At 49.3% G+C, this 18,982-nt stretch overlaps 1 protein-coding gene across 1 annotated transcript; it reads left to right on the top strand.

The window, feature by feature from the left end:
* On the top strand, positions 1-14,160 carry Lyrm9 (LYR motif containing 9). Its single transcript, XM_052196939.1, has 4 exons — positions 1-47; positions 10,363-10,503; positions 12,542-12,634; positions 13,905-14,160. Exons 2-4 carry the CDS (start codon positions 10,378-10,380, stop codon positions 13,920-13,922), a joined length of 237 nt encoding a protein of 78 aa, XP_052052899.1. The 5' UTR covers positions 1-47; positions 10,363-10,377; the 3' UTR covers positions 13,923-14,160.
* The last annotated feature ends 4,822 nt before the right edge of the window (positions 14,161-18,982 follow it).

Here is an 18,982-nt window from a genome sequence, read left to right as displayed (position 1 = left end):
ATCTTGTCACTTGCGGTGTCTCGAGTTGGCGTCCGCCGGGAAGGCGGGTGAGCCGCGCTGCGCGGGCCCTTGGGCGGGGACTCGGGGGGCGGCGGGGGCGGGCTGGGGATTACCAAGGCTGCCAGCAGGGCCGGGATCCGTGGAAGCCCTGGGGGCGATCTGCGGGCGCTCCAGGCTTTCCCCGAGAGCCGGCGACACCTGTCGCAACCATAGTTGCAGCGCCGCGGAGGAGCGTGGGAGGCCGGGATGCGGTGTCGGAAGACGCAGGGAGCCAGGTCTCCGCCATGTGCTGCTGGCATCTGCACTCGGCTGGAGCAGCCTCCGTTCTATAGTTTTCAAAGAGGAGACGTGCCGCTCTACTCTCGGTCTGCTGTTACCAGGAGTAACTGGAATAATTTTGGTTTTTGCAATATGTAACCCTTTCTGGCCTTGAACTCGTAATCCTCCTGCCCCAACCTTCCAGGAGTACCGGGATTCCCGGCCAGTGCTAAAGCGCACCCGACGTTTAATAACCTTTAGAATGTGCGCAGGTGTGCATCTACCGCCATTGTCTATTTTAGAACACTTACCTTCAAAGAAAACCATGTCCATTAGCTGGCAACACCCCCGCCAGTCTCTTCCCTTTTCTCTGCGCTAGGCAACCACTTAGCTGTTTTCCGTAGATTTTGTTAGTTCTGAACATTTCACAGAAATTGAATCAATTATATGTAACCCCGGTTATTGGTTTCCTGCGTCTTACATGCCTCATTCAAGGCTCGCATGTGGTAGCATATGTAAGCGCTTCATTCTCTTTATTACAGAATAATTTTCCAAAGTCTGCTTGGATCAGATTTTATCTCTTCATGTGCCCAGTGATAGCCCTTGGGACTCATTTGAAGTCCTTACTATTACATACCTGTCTTCTGGGTATAAGGTTTGGAGGAGGCAAAGAAAGAGAAAGAGAATAATATCCTTGGGTGGCACGTGGGATTTGGCCAGGAAGAAAGAGACTGATTAGTTTAGCTGCTAATCAGGAGTTAGGAGCAGCTCAGTGGTAAAAAAGGTTGCCAGGTGTCAAGCCCCAGGATTCATTTCTAGCATCCACACCTCCCACAGGGATGGACCAAAAGCGAGTTCGGAGGGGTGTGCCATTGGGAATGTAGGGAGGCCGGGCTGACCTTGGCTATGTGGGAGAGAGACAAGGGGAGGCAGGATGGCTGGAAGAACAGTAAATATGCCAGATGGAGCCCTAGGGTGGGCGGGGGCAGGGAGCAAACCATTCCTATTTTCAACTTTCCTCATCATGAAGATAAATTGCATATTTTAAAAAAATGAGCCGGGTGTGGTGGCGCACACCTGTAGTCCCAGCACTCGGGAGGCAGAGGCAGGTGGATTTCTGAGTTCGAGGCCAGCCTGGCCTACAGAGTGAGTTCCAGGATAGCCAGGGCTACACAGAGAAAGAGAAACACTGTCTCGAAAAACCAAAACCAAAAAAAAAAAACAACAACAACAACAACAACAAAAAAAACCAACAACAACAAAAAAAGGCTGGTGCAGGCTTAATTTAGCATTTATCGGTACTCAATTGGGTATAATTTCGGGTTATTTTCTGTAGTTCCATTATCTCTTTAAATGTATGACTTTTTCCAATTATTTTTAGGTGACCTGTGTTAGGACACAGGTTAGTGATAAGGGCAGTGAGATTACTTTTGAGTGGGTCTTTTCTTAGCACCCGTGCCAGCCGTATCACCTGGCACCCAGGAAGTGCCCTTTATGCCCCCTTAATAGATCATTTTCTTTAAGTTTTATAAATTGGTTTTGTTTTAGTTTCAAAACTAAACATGATCTTGGATAGCCCCGGCTGCCCTCCAGCTGCTTACGTAGCTGAGACTGGACCTTTAACCTGGGCTTCCTGCTTCTACCTCCTGAGTGCTAGTTATCACAGGGATGTGCCGCCAGGCCCATTCCGTTTTGTATTGAGTGTGTGTGGTCACATGTGGAGGTCAGAGGACAGCTTTTGAGAACCAGTTCTCTCCTGCCACCTTGTGGGACCCAGGTGTCTAAAGCATCCTATCTCCCTGAGATTTTTTTTTCCTTTTAGAGCATTCCTTTTTGTGTGTGTAACTGACATTAGTCTGATTTTTTTCCATCTGTGTTTGAGAGAGTGCTACAGTGCCCTTGTATCCCTGAAGGAGCACAGCTTTCTGGCTAGGTTGTGAATAAACAGTCTAGTTAAGTAAGCACATCAGTGACTGAGCCTGTTCTTGCACAGGCCCAGGAGAGTTCTTTATGGATGGGGTCCCTACTTGTGCATTTTGTTTTAGTTCTGGGGATTTAATTCAGGGATTCCCACATGTTCGGGAGGTGCTCTTAACACCGGGTTACTTCCCTGCCCCAGCCTTAGCATTCCTAGGTTTACCCATTTAGCAGATGTCAGGGATGCAAGTAAGATTGTGAGCTTCAGAATCAAATAGACGTATGGTTAGTTCCCTGGCTGATTGCACAGCTATGTGGCTACTGACAAATCACAGCTTCTCTGAGCCTTGGTTTCCTTATCTATAAAATGGGGCTAATAATACCTTCTCTAATGAGGTATTATGTGAAAAGCTGTCATAATGAACTAATTAGCCTCTGCTTGAAAAGGTGATCAAATATGACATCAGCTTTGCAGAAGATTCTGGATAAACAAGGCGTTGGTCTTCTTAGTGGTCCTGTACACTCAGGTGCTTAGGAAGATGTTACTTGGGTGAGCTGTGCTGAGGACAGTGCGGACCAGTTCTCTTTGTCCTGGTGTGTGATTGTTTCTGCGTGTTCATAACATAGAGATGACTTGAATAACCGTCAGGCATCCCAGAGGTTGTGCGGCCCACTGGGACTCTGTATTAGACAGTAGGAGATGGGGATGCCAACTTAATAATAGTTCATGGGGAAAGGTACTTTGAAGTAGATGCCAGGGTCACGAGGGTCTGGCCAGAGAATGCAGTCTGGGCTGCATTCCTTGAATTCTCAGGCCAAGGGAGTTGATAGGGTCATTGTTCATGAAACTGGTCGGAACACAGTCAGTCTGCTGTTTCTCTTACACTCGTGTGCTTTAGAGGGAGAGGAGGGAAATTGGGGATGAGGGAGAGTGGGGAGGATGAGAAGCATTGAGTGGGGCAGGGTAGGGTGGAGAGGATGGTAAAGTCTTCCACTCCTGTGATGGAAAGGGGATGACAGAGGGACTGAGGGAGTCAGTTTTATGTGTGTGGTGGACTTGCTGGTGATCAGGATAGAGCTCAGACTGTGAGTGAAACACTTAACATTTCTTGTGCTTCTTAGTTTGTCCCCTCCATCCCTCCACCTTGCTTTTATGAGACAGGGTTTCTCCACGTAGCCCTGGCTGTCCTGGAACTTTATCTGTAGACCAGGCTGGTCTCAAACTCAGAGATCTGCCTGCCTCTGCCTCCTGCATGCTGGGATTAAAGGTATGCACAACCACCACCCAGCACATATCTCCTCTTGATACTGGAATACCCGAATCATATAAGGATAAGAGAAAACACTAGATAGCCAAAATATCATCATGATTCCCAACAACATTAGAAGGTTCACACTAACTGGACAGTGTCAGCAGGTGCATAGCTATGGAGAGGTTTTGGTTGCAGGGTTAATGAAGCACTGTGCCCACCCTGGGAGAAGGCTGCGGGGTTGATGAAGCACTGTGCCCACCCTGGGAGAAGGCTGTCAGGCCTTCCTTGCACACAGGCGGATGCCCTTCCCTTAATCCAGGAGACCCTGATCTGGAAGTCAGGGCTAGAGTGAAATGGGGGTGATCCGGCCTCTCTGAGGTCATCACACTTCCTCCTGAGCATTTGGACCACTTCCTGTCTACCTGCTCTACCTGTGCCTGTGCTAGTCTTACACTTAGAGAGCACCAGGAAATGTAGGCCAGACGATGTGGAGAGATTTACCTGCCACCCAGTTTAATCAGTCCTGCGGCAGGCAGGAGTGGTACATGGCCTCAGTTACTGCTACTGTCTCTACTGTCTGGAGGGTGTTAAATGTTTACAAGTTACTGTTATGGGGCTGGAATGAACAGTCTGAGCCTCTCCTGTACTAGAGCTCTCTTGAAGCCCTTTGAACTGGGGCCGTGGCTCTTCCCTGTCTCCTGGCAGCTTTCTGCCTTAGGACTTGGACTTGCCAGCTCACAGAACTACAAGGCAATCCCTTTATTTATTTATTTATTTATTTATTTATTTATTTATTTATTTATTTATTTTTGGTTTTTTGGATTTGGTTTTTTTGAGACAGAGTTTCTCTGCATAGCCCTGGCTATCCTGGAACTCACTCTGTAGACCAGGCTGGCTTCGAACTCAGAAATCCGCCTGCCTCTGCCTCTGCCTCCGAGAGTGTTGGGATCACAGGCGTGCACCACTACTGCCCAGAGATAAATTCCTTGTAACACACACACACACACACACACACCAGACATGCAAATATACTCCACACATATACATATTTACCCTTTCCATACACACACTCATAAACCCCACACATACATGCATACACACGCCCCCACACTGACACACCCTATACACACTCACATATCCCACATTGACACACACCCTGCACATACTCCCATACCCAATATTGGCACACACAAAGACATACACACACACAGCCTGCACATACTCCCATACCTCACACTGACACATACACACCGTACAACACACTCACATACCCTACATACACTCAGATACCCCACACAGACACACAGACACACACACACAGCCTGCACATACTCCCATATCCCACACTGACATACACCCTGCAGACACATACACCACACTGACACACACACACACACACTACAACATACATACCTTACACATACTCACATACCCCATACTGACACATTCACACATCCTATACATACTCACATACCCCATACTAACACACATACCCTACCTACAACATACTCACATACCCCACACATACTTACACACATACACATACCCTACACACACTCACATACCCCATACTGACACACATACCCTACACACACTCACATACCCCATACTGACACACATACCCTATAACACACTCACATACCCCACACTGACAGATACACCATTCACACACTCACACTCCACTCTGACACACACACTCTATACACACTCATATACCCCACACTGATACACACAGATACACAGCCTGCACATACTCCCATATCCCACACTGACACACACACCTTACACACATTCCCACCCCACACTGACACACACACTGACAAACACTCTCACCTCCTATGTGTTCTGCTTCTCTGAGGCCCCTGACTAATACATCTGTTCCATGTCAAGCCATCTGTCACCTGTCACAGGGTAGAGACCATCCCTAGACACAGCTGCCACAGACTGCCCCACTCAGCTTGAGGGATGGGTGGTGCAGGCACAGGACTCCCTGGGCCGTGGAAAGGGGCCTGGGTGTGTTCTGCAACTAGCACCTTCCCGCTCAGTGCCATGGGCACTGTTTCTGCCAGTTCCTCATTTGGATTGCAACTCTATTTGCTTGGTACATTTTTGAACCCATTCTTTATAAACAATAACAACAAATCCAAAACAGTTTTAATTGAGAAAGTTGCCAGAGTGACAGGGTGTGGGACAATCAGGAGGTGACAAGGACAAGGTGGGGGGGGGTTAGTAGAGGGCTGGGCACCCTGAAATTTGTGATTCAGGTCCACTCAGGCTGTTGGGTGGAGAGCAGATAGGGAAATGGATGGAAGGCTGGGAGGCCAGCTCTAGACTGTGGAACTGAGACAGGAGGAATCTGCCCTAGAAGGAACTGTAAATCTCAGACCCCCAGAGAGGTAGACTTTGATAGGAGTTCAAAGCCAGTGGCTTGGGCATAGGAGGAAGAGGGATGGTTGGGCTGCGAGGGTGATCTTAGCATCGTTGCCTGGAAGATGGAGCTGTCATGGGGCACAGCTGGGGTTGGAGTCCCAGGTCAGTTCCAAAGGGCAGGATAAGTGAGCGAGCGTTTTCTAGGGTCAGGTTGACGGTAGTTTTGGTAACGGTGCTGGGAGGTTCGTGGCCCCCTGAATAATAGTAAACCCACACTCTAAATTAAATTAAAACATTTTTTTAGTTCAGCTCCTCTCAGTGGACCCACACATGTATTCTCTGCTGGTTATTACTGAGAATGACTAAGTAATATAATTGAGCTGAAAATAATCTTCCGCCCATACTTGCTGGGTTGGTTACTAAGTATTGCTTGGGTTTTAAAGCAGTGAAGCAAACTTGTGCTCTTTCCAAATGTTAAGTTTGAGGACCGCAGATGGTAACCATCTGTTCCGGACTAGCATTTTACAATATTTGATTAGCACTTTATATAGTCTGGGGAAGCCTGCCAGGGGCGCTGCCTGTCATGTAGGGACTGTAGCGTGTCCTCTCTGGTTGCCCTTTAGAGTCCTGCCCATCACAGCTTATGAGACTCCCCTCTGAGGGCTATGCTAAAGCAGGGCCAGTCAGACTGCTGAGGGCAGAGCGTTGAAGAGCCTGTCCTGTTTAGACTTCTTACAGCTGGAACTATTGAAATGGGTCATAGACGCAGTTTTGTGTTGGCTTGGTTTTTGAGACATGTAGCCCAGGCTGTCCTTAAACTCACTATAAACGTAGTCAAGGATGACTCTGTGATCTTACAGGCTCTACCTCCCTGGTGCTGGGATATTAAGCCGGTACCAGTATGCTTTCTGTTTGCAGTGTTAGAGATTGAGCCCAGAACTTCCAGAATGCTAGGCAGGTGTCCTACCAACTGAAACACACCCCAGTCCCTGGAAGTAGACGTGGGCATCAAGTTCTCTCAGAGTCTTTGGTTTGAAGATGACAGAATCGCTGTTCCAAGCTGCTTTGGTAATCGGAGTGAATGGTCAGGTTATTAGTTCTGGGGCCTGGGCTTCCTGTGGGTTTAACATTTTAAGACTTTGCCTTGGCAAGTTCTAGCTCTGTGTTCTACTTGGAATCTAGAGGTGACAAGATGGTATCCCTTGTAGAATTACCGAGTCTAGTCAGGGAGGGAGTCCTCAGCTGCTCATCTGTGAGCCAATCCCTGAACGGATATGAATCCTGAGCTCTGGTTGGTCAGGCAGGTTTGGCCCTTTTGGCGTTTACTAGGAGCGAGAACGGATGATGGGGCGGACAATTGCTGGTCAACTCCAGTGTTAGAGCAAGGGCCGGAAGAACCACGAGAACTGAGGAGACGAGCACGTATTGCTCCGAAAAGATATTCTTGAAATAAAATGTTGGCGCCTCGGACCTCAGCCTATCACGATTCCCATGTTAATGCAGTTCTAGACAGTTCTAGTGTGTGGTTCTTCGCAGCCTTTGCAACTTTAAAACTAACACCAGTCACTCGGTCCCTTCTCTGAGCTTTTTCATCGGGCACACAGGGAGCCTCTCCCTCCTAGACAGGAAGTCTGTAGTGAGGCGATAACAGGGTTCAGTTCATCCGGTGTGAAGCTTGCTGGGGGCCAGGCCCCGTGCTGAGGCCTGGGCCCAGCTCAGCTGTGAGAGCCTCCAGCGTGACGTCAGAGTGATGCCTCACTCCCACGGAGGGTGGGGCGCGGGCAGTGAGAAAGGGCTTCCACTGAGGGGCTGCGAAGGGAACCCCGGCCATGCAGAGCGAAGCCCTGAGGGGCTGCGAAGGGAGCCCCGGCCATGCAGAGCTGTGGAGAACTGACGTTTTTGATATTGGAGATTCTGGTGAACATTTCTGGGGCTGACACGGATGGATGCATCCAGAACAGTGGATCAGAGCTCACTTGCTATCACGTGTGGAAGAGGATGGACTGACATTGGGTGCCAGGCAGGGTGCTGTGACAGTTCAGGCAAAAGCCTTTGGAGCAGTGGGTACACAGGCAAGATAGGGGCAGGAGGCACCTAATGGAAGGGTAACAAATCTTTGTATTTTGGAGTCTACCATTTAGAAACACCTATACTCTCTTTAAAAGATAAAGCTGGGTCAATACATGGTCAGTCAGGCGAAGAGAGGTCCCTGCGTCTTAGCCTGATGACCCGAGTTCAAAACTCAAGTCCACCTCATGGAAGGAGAGCACTGACTCCTGCAAGCTGTCCTCTAACCTTCACACATGTGCCGTGGTGCACACGAGACACACACCACACACACACACACACACACACACACACACACACATATACACACGTTCATCTTGAGTTGTGGGTTCTTTGGGGAGAGCACACATGATGCAGTGGTTAAGAGCTCATGCTACTCTTCCAGAGGACCCGAGTTCAGTTTCCAGAATCCTTGTCAGATGACTCACAGTCGCCTGGAACTCCAACTCCAGGGAATCTGATGCTTTTAGCCTCTTTGGGCACCAGTACTCACATGTGCATACCCTCCACAGACACATTCATACTATAATTAGAAAAAATAAGCCTTTAAAAATCACAACAGAACCAGGTGGTGGTGGTGCACGTCTTTAATCCCAGCACTTGGGAGGCAGAGGCAGGCAGATTTCTGAGTTCAAGACCAGCCTGGTCTACAGTGAGTTCCAGGACAGCCAGGGCTACACAGAGAAACCCTGTCTCGACAAAAACAAAAAACAAAAAAAAAAAATCACAACAGAAACATGTTTTGAAATATCCTATGGTACTCCATAGTTCTTATAATTTATGTAATAGCTGAAAAACGGATCCAAATTTTAAAAATGTGGAGGCCAGGTGGTGTTGGTGCATGCCTTTAGTCTCAGCACTTAGGAAACAGACATAGGCAAATCTCTGAGATTGAGACCCACCTAGTCTACAGAGTAAGTTCCAGGACAGCCAGGCCTACAAAGAAACCTATCTTGAAAAGCCAAGATAGGTAGGTAGGTAGGTAGGTAGGTTGGTAGGTAGGTAGACAGACAGACAGACTGACAGACAGACATAGACATAAAAGATAGATAAATGGATTCCTTAGACATAAAAGGAAGCATTGACACAAACTTTGGGAACATGAGAAGGAGCCTGGGTTGGGGAAGCTGGTCAGCAGCTGTTGGGGGCTGGGAAGTGAGGAGCTGGGGGGATGGGCAGAGGTAACTTTGGGTAGATAAGCTTGACCTTCTGGTGGTGGTGGCTCCTGCAGAGGTGGACATGTGAAAATTGCCAAGTGGCTCCTGTGAATTTTAGTATGTTAATAGCATCTTTCCCACCTCATATTTAAAAGATTTTTAAATTATATTTTATGTTATGGGAGTGAGTGTTTGCTTTCATGTGTGTGTGTGTGTGTGTGTGTGTGTGTGTATGTGCATGAACATGTGTGTTCACAAACTCATATGTGCAGAAACACATGTGTGTGTGTGTGTGTGAATTCTTGCACGTGTGTGCATGTATGTGTGTGTACCATGTGTATGTTTGGTGTCTCTGGAGGCCAGAAGAGGCATCCAATCCTGGATGTAACAGAAGAAACGGACAGTTGTGAGCAGTCACGTGGGTGCTGGGAACTGAACCCCAGTTCTCTGGAAGAACAGCAAGTCCTCTTAATTGCAGAACCATTTCTCTAGGCCCTAAAACACAAAACCAGAAATTGTCTCTGAGGCAGCGTCTCTTGTCTCTGAGGCAGCATCTCACTACATCATCTGGCTGGTCTGGAATTCATGGCAGGCTGCAGGTCCCCTTTCTTTGGTTACTGGATGCCGGAGCCAGAATGCCAAGGTTTAAACCTCAAACAGACCTTTTGTCAGCCGTGTGAGCTCGGGCAAGTTACCTTACCTCTCTGTGCTTAGTTTTCATATGTTTGAGCAGTTTATATGTTAAATAAATATTGTGTTCATTGTTACTGATGACTCAGTGACATGAAGTCACATACCTAGTCCTGGCTTCTCTTTGGTCACTCCATCTATAGCTTCTTTGTGGGAGCCGCAGTGTGCACCTGGCTTGCTGGTCCCTCTTAGCACGCATCTCTCTGGCTAGGGCCCTGTCTCGGTCTTGCCAGTGCTCTGGGAACACTGACCAGCCAGGTTTAGACGTCCAGGCTTCCCGTCCCCTTATCCGATGGCCTCACTAGCATGTGCCTGGCTGTCGGCAGCCTGGATGGCTCTGTGCGTGCCACCCGGGGTTTCCTGTCCATGTCCCCCTTTCACTCGCCACCTGAAGCTGAGCTTTAGCAAGTCTCCAGGCTGAGGTGCACATCTCCTACACTTGCATTATTAGGTCCTCGTGGGCCTGCTGTATGCTACGGCTAGCCCCAGCTCAGGGTGTAGGCTTCCGGGGTTGGACCACAAGGAGGCATCATGCCCCTTGTGCAGATGGCTCATGGGGGTGGGGTGGGGGGTGGGGGACTGGGACTGGAGACCCGAGCCACTGTGGAACTGGCCTGAGGCCTAAGCACGTGATGTTCTGTGTTTTTCAGGGCTGCGGCTCGCACATGGCCCCTCTGCCAGGCGCAGAGCTGGTCCAGACGCCGTTGCAGCTGTACCGCTACCTGTTGCGTTGTTGCCGGCAGCTGCCAGCCAAGGGCATCCAGGACCACTACAAGCATGCTGTCAGGCAGGTGGGAGCAGGTCTGGGGGAGGTGTCCGAGGGGGGGGCCAGGGCCACAGCTGCAGGGAGCGGGCCTAGGAGTTTCATATGAAGCACTGCAAACGTGGGCAGCTGGCTTCAGGCTTCTGCCTGTGGCACAGAGGCTGTATCCGTTGGCATCTCAGCGCTGTGCTGGGGCCTGAACGAGACAGCTCCAAGGAGAGTAAAACAGACTGGGAGAGGCAGAAGAGAAATCAGTCAACAAAGTGCTTGCCGAACGAGCATGAGGGCCAGAGTTCAACTCCAGAAAGGCTGGCGTGGTGGCCTGCACCCAGTACTGGGGAGGCAGAGACTAGAGGAGCGGGTGCCCCAGGTCCCAGTAAGAGGACCTGTCATCAAAAAAATAAGTAAATAACTAGAAGCAGAACAATGTTTTATGGACCACCAGGAAGGGCAAGCAGTCGATTAACAGTGACTACAGTAATGTCACAAGTAAGTGGAAGGCTTGACCCAGCTCCTCAGCCAGAGAGGAACACAGCAGTGGGAATTAGGACACTAGCTGTGGATTAGGTAGTGGTTGCATCGATGCTATTTGTCTGAGTTTCATTGCTGTGGTTACATCACAGGGTCCCTTTGTCAGGAAACACACAGGGTTTTAGGGGACAAGGCATCGTGCCTGTACCTTACTTTAGAAGATTCTGTAGAGAGGGTGATAAAGCCAGCAAGGCAAAGTGTTAACAAGTATGTCAGGAATTCTGTGCACCTCATACTACTTTTCTATAAGAAATCACTTCTGGTCGAGGCCAGCCTGGTCTATGGAGTGAGTTTTAGGACAGCCAGGGCTACACAGAAAAACAAACCCTGTCTCAAAAAACAAACAAACAAAAAATCACTTCTGGGGGATAGAGAGACAGCTCAGAGAGGTTACGAGCACTGCAGCTCTTCCAGAGGATCCAGGTTCTATTCTTAGCCACCTGTGTATTGCATGCATGTGGTACACAGACATACAAACAGACAAAACACCATGCCACAAGCAAAATGATAAAAATGTAACAGTGGGGCTGGAGAGATGCACAGAGGTTAAGAGTACTATCTGTTCTTCCAGAGGTCCTGAGTTCAATTCCCAGCAACCCCATGGTAGCTCCTAACTATCCTTAATGAGAGCTGGTGCCCTCTTCTGGCCTGCAGGTGTACATGTAGGCAGAATGCTGTATGCGTAATAAATCTTTTTAAAAAAGGAAATGATTTCCAAATAAAGAGCTAAACATTAAATTTCATACAGATATGTTGTGGTGGCACACATCTTTAATCCCAGCACTCAAGAGGCAGAGGTAGGTGGATCTCTGTGAGTTCAAGGCCAGCCAGGTCTACATAGTGAGTTCCAGGCTAGCCAGGGATACACAGTGAGATCCTGTCTCACAAAGTAAAAGAGAAACAGTGGTAGCAATAGTAGACTGAGGGAGACAGGGCAGTGATCAGCTGTGGGGTGGTGAGGGGAGACTTCCTGGTCAGGCACGGAGTGGGCTCCAGGGATAAGAAGGAGAGTGAATGTGTGTTTGGGAGCACAGGCATGGGAGGGAGGACTCCATTCTTTTGGACGAACCCTGAGGTTCACACAAGTGAACTCAGATCTCAGGTCACTGGTCCGAAGCCGTGCTGGACTTCCCGGGGTCTTTTGCCCCTGAACCTTCTCTCCCGTCCCAGTTGCTTCCCCAGCACCAGCATCTGATGGCAGCAAGGCCAATCCCTCCCCAGCACACTTTGATCGATGTAGATTCCTATGCTAAACAAATCAAACCCAGAGATTGTGGCTCCCCTTGGCCCTGATCACCTGCCAAATAGCCTGGGTGCCCAGTGGCTGGGTCTCCTTTTCATCCTCCCTGCTGGCCGCACAGCCAGTTCTGCCGTCAAATAGACTAGGGCTCAAATCTGTGTTCTCAGAGTAGGGTGAGCCCGATGAGCACCCCTCAGCGGGGCTAAGAGGTGACCGGTGCCCCACGGTCTCTTGGGACTGGGCTCTGCCGCTCTGAATTTCACTTGGCCGTGTCCCTTTATGCTGAAACTTACAGAGTTTCCAAGTTCACTCAGATGAAGACAACCCCGAGAGAATCCAACAGATTATTAAAAGAGCCATTGAAGACGCCGACTGGATCATGAACAAGGTGAGTGCTTGCTTGGCTCTGGCCTAGGCCTGTGTACTCAAATGGGGGATGCTGTAGCCCCCTCAGCCATTAGGGGGCACTTGGCATCACAGTTGAAAATGGAGGTGCCTGTCTGCCTCCAAGGTAGGAGGATAATCTCTTAAAGTTGTTTCCCCCCTCCCCCACAGCCCCTCTGCAAGGTGATAGGGTCACCATTAATCCTGAAAGACCAATCACTGCCAGGCAGTGCTGAGTGAGCTGACCCGGCACAGGGACTGCTGTGTTTCCCTGAAAGGACCACTCTCCTGTCCAGCATGACATAGCTGTATCTGGCTTAGAGGGAGGCTGTCTTGGGGGGTGGTATCTTAGTTTACTCTCTGTTGCTGTGACTAAAACACTGACAGAAACCTCCTTGGGGCAGGAAAGGGTTTATTTGGCTTGCAGGCCACAGTCCATCTCCAAGGGAAGCCAAGGCTCGACCTGGAGCAGACCGTAGAGGAAGCCTGCTAACTGCCTTGCTTCCTGTGGCTCCCTCAGCTACCTGTCCACCCTAGGACCGTGTGCCTGGCTGCGGTCCTACCCACAGCAGACTGGGCCCCCCTATGTCAACCACTTATTAAGAAAATACCCCACAGACACCTACAGGCCAATCGGGTAGAAGCTGAGGTTGTTCCTTCCCAGGTGACTTGAGTTTGTGTAAAGTTGACCAAGACCAGGCTGCTGTCCAGGGCTGACACCTAGACTGTAGGTGGGAAAAGGCAGTCGGGAGCGTGCAGAACTGGACTGTACCTTCAGATCCTTGTCCTCCTAACTCAGATGCTCCAGATGTAAGGTTTAAAAATCCACTTTGTCAAAAACCAGATTTTGACAGTGCATTGGCCTCAGTGGGTATATTACTTGCCCAGTGTAGAAGCCCCAGGGCTTATCAGAAAAATCAAAAACAGAAAAAGGAAAACCTCGGTGATTGGCTGGGAAGCCTGGGCTACTGAGGGTCTCCTCTGCCTGGGACTTTTCTCCCACAAACAATATTCAGAGTAAGGGCAAGCCCCAGTGAGCTCCATGCTCGGTCCAGCGCCCTCAGCCTCCCGGCCTTCCTCCCATGAGCCCCTCCCTCAGCTTTCCCAGTAAAGAAGAAGGGTCTAGGCACCAACTGGAGACTTGAAGGTGTGGGGGGGGTCCCGATGGAGTCTCACTACCTCCCAGAAACCCCTGCGGGCATGGGGAGACCTGTGTGATACAGCAGAGCCCTCCTCCATGGTTCCCTCACCCATTTCTCATCTCTGTCTTGCAGTATAGGAAACAAAACTGAGTATCTGGAGCTCACAGCGAGAGCGTAGCCGCCGTGGAGACACTTCTGGAACTGAGAAACATCTCTGCTTTCGGAACTAAGGAGCAGCATCAGTTCTGGAATATTCTTTGACCTTGCTGGCTAAAAGCAAGAAATCATAGCTGACGCTTGGTCAGGTGGTTCTCATCATCGCAGCCATGTCTCCAGCGTCTTTTATGTCTGCTTTTCCAGACAGAAACGATACACAATTTGGGGAGAATTTGGTGTTCTTTTGCTTCTTCTCTATGTTTCTCATTATTGCCTATCTGTTCTTTTACTTTGCTCTGAAGGCAATTAATTTATTCTGGAGGTCCCGTTACCCATCTCCGAGCCCCAGAAGAGATGTCCCCTCAGATGACCACCTGTATAGAAAGAAAAGAATGGGCTTGCGAACCAGGCAGCTATGGATCTGAATCCCAGCCAGCATACACAGCTTCTGTCAGGTGCCTCCTGGGAGAGCTTGGGTGAGGTGACAGTGATGTGCCTCACACCAGCTTCGAGCACAGGGACCTTGCAAGGACACCGCTGTGCCTCCCTTCCCCAGCTCCTCGTCCTGTTCAGTGACTCATCTGTGAGTTTGTCTTGTCCCCTCTCCAAGTCCACAAGCCCTCCTGCCTGTGCCATACTGTGTCCATCAGTCTGTTAAGTAGCTGCTCTTCCTGACGCTTCCTCCCAATATACTCCAGGCAGAAGCGCTGGCCCTTGAGGCGGGGAAACATCTACCACAGAGAGACAGCAAAAAGGTGCAAGCGGTCAGGCTAGACACCAGCAGGTGTAGAAGGAGCACAGCACCTTCTGTGCTCCACCGTGTGTCCTCATGGAGAGGAGAATAGCAAGTCCAGGGGAAGTGGCCCAAGTGGGTGAAGGGGCCAGAAGATGCAGAGAAACCACACTGGGAGTGGAATATTCATGGGGCATCAGCCAGCAGGACGAGCTGGCGCCTGCCCATGGCAGCAACACTGGGAGTGGGATAGTCGCGGGGCACCAGCCAGCAGGACAAGCTGGCGCCTGCCCGTGTCCTTGCAGTTATGCGGGATGATGTGGCCTCTGTCTGTGCAGAAGTTGCTGACAGTCCTGAAGCACGTGTGTCCATTTGTAAAAGCTCAGTTTTCTTCCTCCTCTTTTTATTTATTTCAGACAGGATCTCAGTTTGTGCACTGGCAGGTCTTGAACTTTTGAACTTTCAGTGGTCTTCTGTCTCTACTTCCCAAGCACTTAGATACAGGTGTGCCACAACACCTAGCTGCTGCCGCCACTGCTGCCTCTTATTAATATATTTATTTATTTGCATGTGTACACATGTGGGAATATGCAAGCCGTGATAAATGTTCAAGTCAGGACAGTTTGCAGGAGGCAGTTCATGGCTTCCTCTATGTGGGTCTCAGAGATTGAACTTGGGTCATCATCAGGGAGGATTGTTTTTTTAAATCTTATTATTTCTTCTTTTAAAAAAAAGATTTTTTTGTTGTTATTTGTGTATACTACGTATGTGCAGGTGCCCTCAGAGGCCGGAGGACATTGGGCTCCCCGGAACTGAAATTACAGGCAGTGTGAGCTGTCAGATGTACGTGCTAGGAACCAACCATGAACCTTCTGTAAGCCATTAGCACCCACTGCGAGCCGTCTCTCTGGCCCTCTCTTATTTCCCCTTGACTGCTGGTCTCTGAATAGGACTGTTCCCTCCCACATGCTGTCAAACAGTGCTAAGGACTTGGCTGAGTCAGACCCTCTTGCCAGGAAGGATCATTCCTCAGATGACCAGGGCTACCGCTTCGCCCTCCCAGAAGACTGCCAGGCAAAGAGTAAGAACAAAGCCCCGAGCCGGGCGTGGTGGCGCACGCCTGTGATCCCAGCACTCTGGGAGGCAGAGGCAGGCGGATCTCTGAGTTCGAGGCCAGCCTGGTCTACAGAGTGAGTTCCAGGACAGTCAGGGCTATACAGAGAAACCCTGTCTCAAAAAAACCAAAATCCAAAAATCCCCCCGCCACCCAAAAATCCCCCCCCAAAAAAGAACAAAGCCCCAGCACCTCCGTCCCCACTGCTGCTGTCACCTGAGCCCAGGGACCAAGCCTCACCTTTTGGTGATTGTGGCAGTAGAGTAGCTGCGTGTGCCACCACGCCTGGCTTTAGGCAGAGTTGCTCATTAGAATGGGGCTGAGGAGAAAGGACTAACACTGATGTGAGGACCTGGCTGCCACTCACAGGGAGTGTGCAAAGGGTACGGGGTCCCGGTATTAAGAGGGTGGTTTCAGAGAACAAGATACAAGTCCGTGGCCAGGTTATCCATAACGTAGGACGTCGACCTGCATCTGGTAAGGGTCTCCCTTTTGAGAAAATAAGGGCTGGGGGACAGGCTTTTTTTAATTTATTGAAAGTGAGGGAGAAAAACTTGAGTCTCCATGAATGTGTCCTTAATATTTTATCCCTCTCCAAGATGTTTTCTCTAGTCGTGTGTGTGTGTGTGTGTGTGTGTGTGTGTGTGTATGCATGCACCCACATGCCTGTGTGGGTGTGTGCACATGCATATGCAAGTACCTGTGTATTCATGTACACAGGAGCAGGGGCTGATGTTGAGTGGTTTCCTCTATTGCTCATTACTGGACATTTTGAGACAGGGTCTCTCCCTACAGGTCACTGATTGATGAGACTGACGAGCCAGCAGATTCCAGGATCTAACTCACACTTCTCTCCTGCCACACACACACACACACACACACACACAGGTTGCAGGTGTGTGCCAGTGAGCCCAGCTTTTATGTGGGCACTGGGAGTCTGAATGCAGATCTTAGTCATTGCGCTGAGCTATCTTCCCCAGCCTTTCCTTCTCATTCTTAGGGAAATGGTGGCTGGTAGAAGTCTGTTGTTAGAGCTGCTTTGCGATTGCTGGCCCTGCCTGATGGGATGGGGACAAGAGCAGTGGCACCGGCTTTGTCTGCTGTGGGTGGACAATGGGGCAGCATCAGTTTGACTTAGAAATGGCAGTGTGGAGAAGATACCCTCCCCAAGCATGTTAAGTTAGCCTAAGACTGAAGTCGACAGAACAGTGGCCAGTGATAGCTGCCCAAGGGCAGAAGCCAGACACAGAGGAAGCAGTACCCGCTGCCAGCCTTCCGTAGGAGACACAGAGGAAGCAGTACCCACTGCCAGCCTTCTGTAGGTGCCTCTTCTCATAGGGTGTGGCCATTCTGCCTCTTGAATATGAACTTATACTCATCCTGGCTATTGACCTAAGTATAATAGGCAGAATCCAGGAATATGCACACCCCTCTTTGTTCTGTTAATAAGAAATCTAATTCTCTCTGGTTTTGTTCCAATATTGGCCAAGGAATTTAGTGAGAGCGGGGCGTCAGGAAACCAGTTCATGTATCTCCTGTGTTTTTGAGGGGCAAGATGGTTCCAACAGGTCCAGGCACTGCTGTGCAAACCTGACGACCCAGGTTTGATCCCCTGATTCTGTGTTAAGGAGCAAAGAGAAAACCAATGCCTCTCGCCTCCACATAAGACCCGTGGCATACACACACCCACATTCACACATGCGCACACACAGTGATGACCATAAAAATGACAGTAATTTAAAGCCTACGTTATTATGGGGCTGGAACCATGGCTCAGTAGCTCAGAGGACCTACTGCTCTGGCCCTGACCAGAGTTAAAACCACATCTGGTAGCTTACTGCTGGCTGTAGCTCCCGCTCCAGAGGGATCCAGTATCTCTGACCCCGCAGGCACCTCCACTCAGGTGCACACACCCACAAACATACCAATAATTTAAAAAACTATCATAAGACAAAGGAATTAGTTATATAGCATGCCTATACCAGTATGAACCAGTGCTCCTAATTTTATTATAAATGACTGGCCCAGGTACTGTATCCCCTATAAAACAGTCTCCTACATCTTGGTTAGTAATGTAACCAAGATTTAGACAATCTTTAATTTTGGAGGAACTCAACAAGAGATGCTGCCCAGGAGATGGAGAGGTCAAGTTCACTGGCTGCTCTTTCAGAGGTCCTGAGTTCAATTCCCAGCAACCACATGTGGCTCCTAACCAACTATAATGAGATCCAGTGCCCTTTTCTGGCCTGCATGCATGCAGGTAGAATGCTATATACATAATAAATAAAATCTTTAAATGGGAGGGAGGGGTAGCCCCAGGAAGGATACTCAGCTAGAGCTTGGACCGGATATTATTTATTTATTATTATTTATTATTATTTATCTGTCTATTTTTACCAAGTGTTTGTTTTATGCACCAACATGCTTAGGCCATCTGGCTTGGTGGCAAATGCCTTCACCCACTGAGCCCAAGCTTTGTAATCATCAACTTGCCTGACTTAGTAGCCATCCCATTGATGTCCCTTGTAGTGAGTTATTGCCACTTATTTAGGGACCGGACTACTCAAGGGTGCAGTAAGATTAGATCTTAATATTTTACTGGAGAACACTTTAGTCATCAACATTTCCCTTTCGCACAGACAGCAGTGTGGGCTGAGTGCTAGGAACCCACCCTCAGAGCCTGTGAATACTGAAAGTCCTTCTAATTATGGGGCTCAAACAAGGGCAATGAGCTCATTTTGGGGGAGAGCTGTAAGGAGGGTGGGTATTGCCTCTGAACTCTGGCACAGTAGCAACACTAAGCACTTACTGTATACCTGGACTTTTCAATGCCTTTTAAAATAAAGCTACTACTCTCTAAACCATTTAGCCTCAGGTGATGAAAATGAACATCTTTAAGTCTGGTCATTTGGAGTAGGTTTACTCAGTGACCTCTAAACACTGGTGTCTACAGGGGTCTGTAGAAGTTGGGAACATGATATCTGGATTTGTAGGTTGACACACAGTGTAATGTTGGAAACGGCCAACAGGAGGGTTGGCACTTTGTCAGTCTTTCCCCAATAAGCCAGTGATGTCTAAACTGTCTGGATTCTGGGTCATCTCTGAGTTTCTGTATGTTGTCCCAAGGTTAATCTGGAAGCCTTGATAACTAGCTATTGTGTGTCTTTTTTTTGGGTGGGGGTGGGGGAGACACAAAGAAACATCTTT

Source organism: Apodemus sylvaticus, chromosome 10, assembly GCF_947179515.1.
Source record: "Apodemus sylvaticus chromosome 10, mApoSyl1.1, whole genome shotgun sequence".
NCBI lineage: Eukaryota > Metazoa > Chordata > Mammalia > Rodentia > Muridae > Apodemus > Apodemus sylvaticus.
The sequence above is the reverse complement of the archived record's forward strand: the minus strand, read 5'-3'. Positions and strand labels throughout refer to the sequence as shown.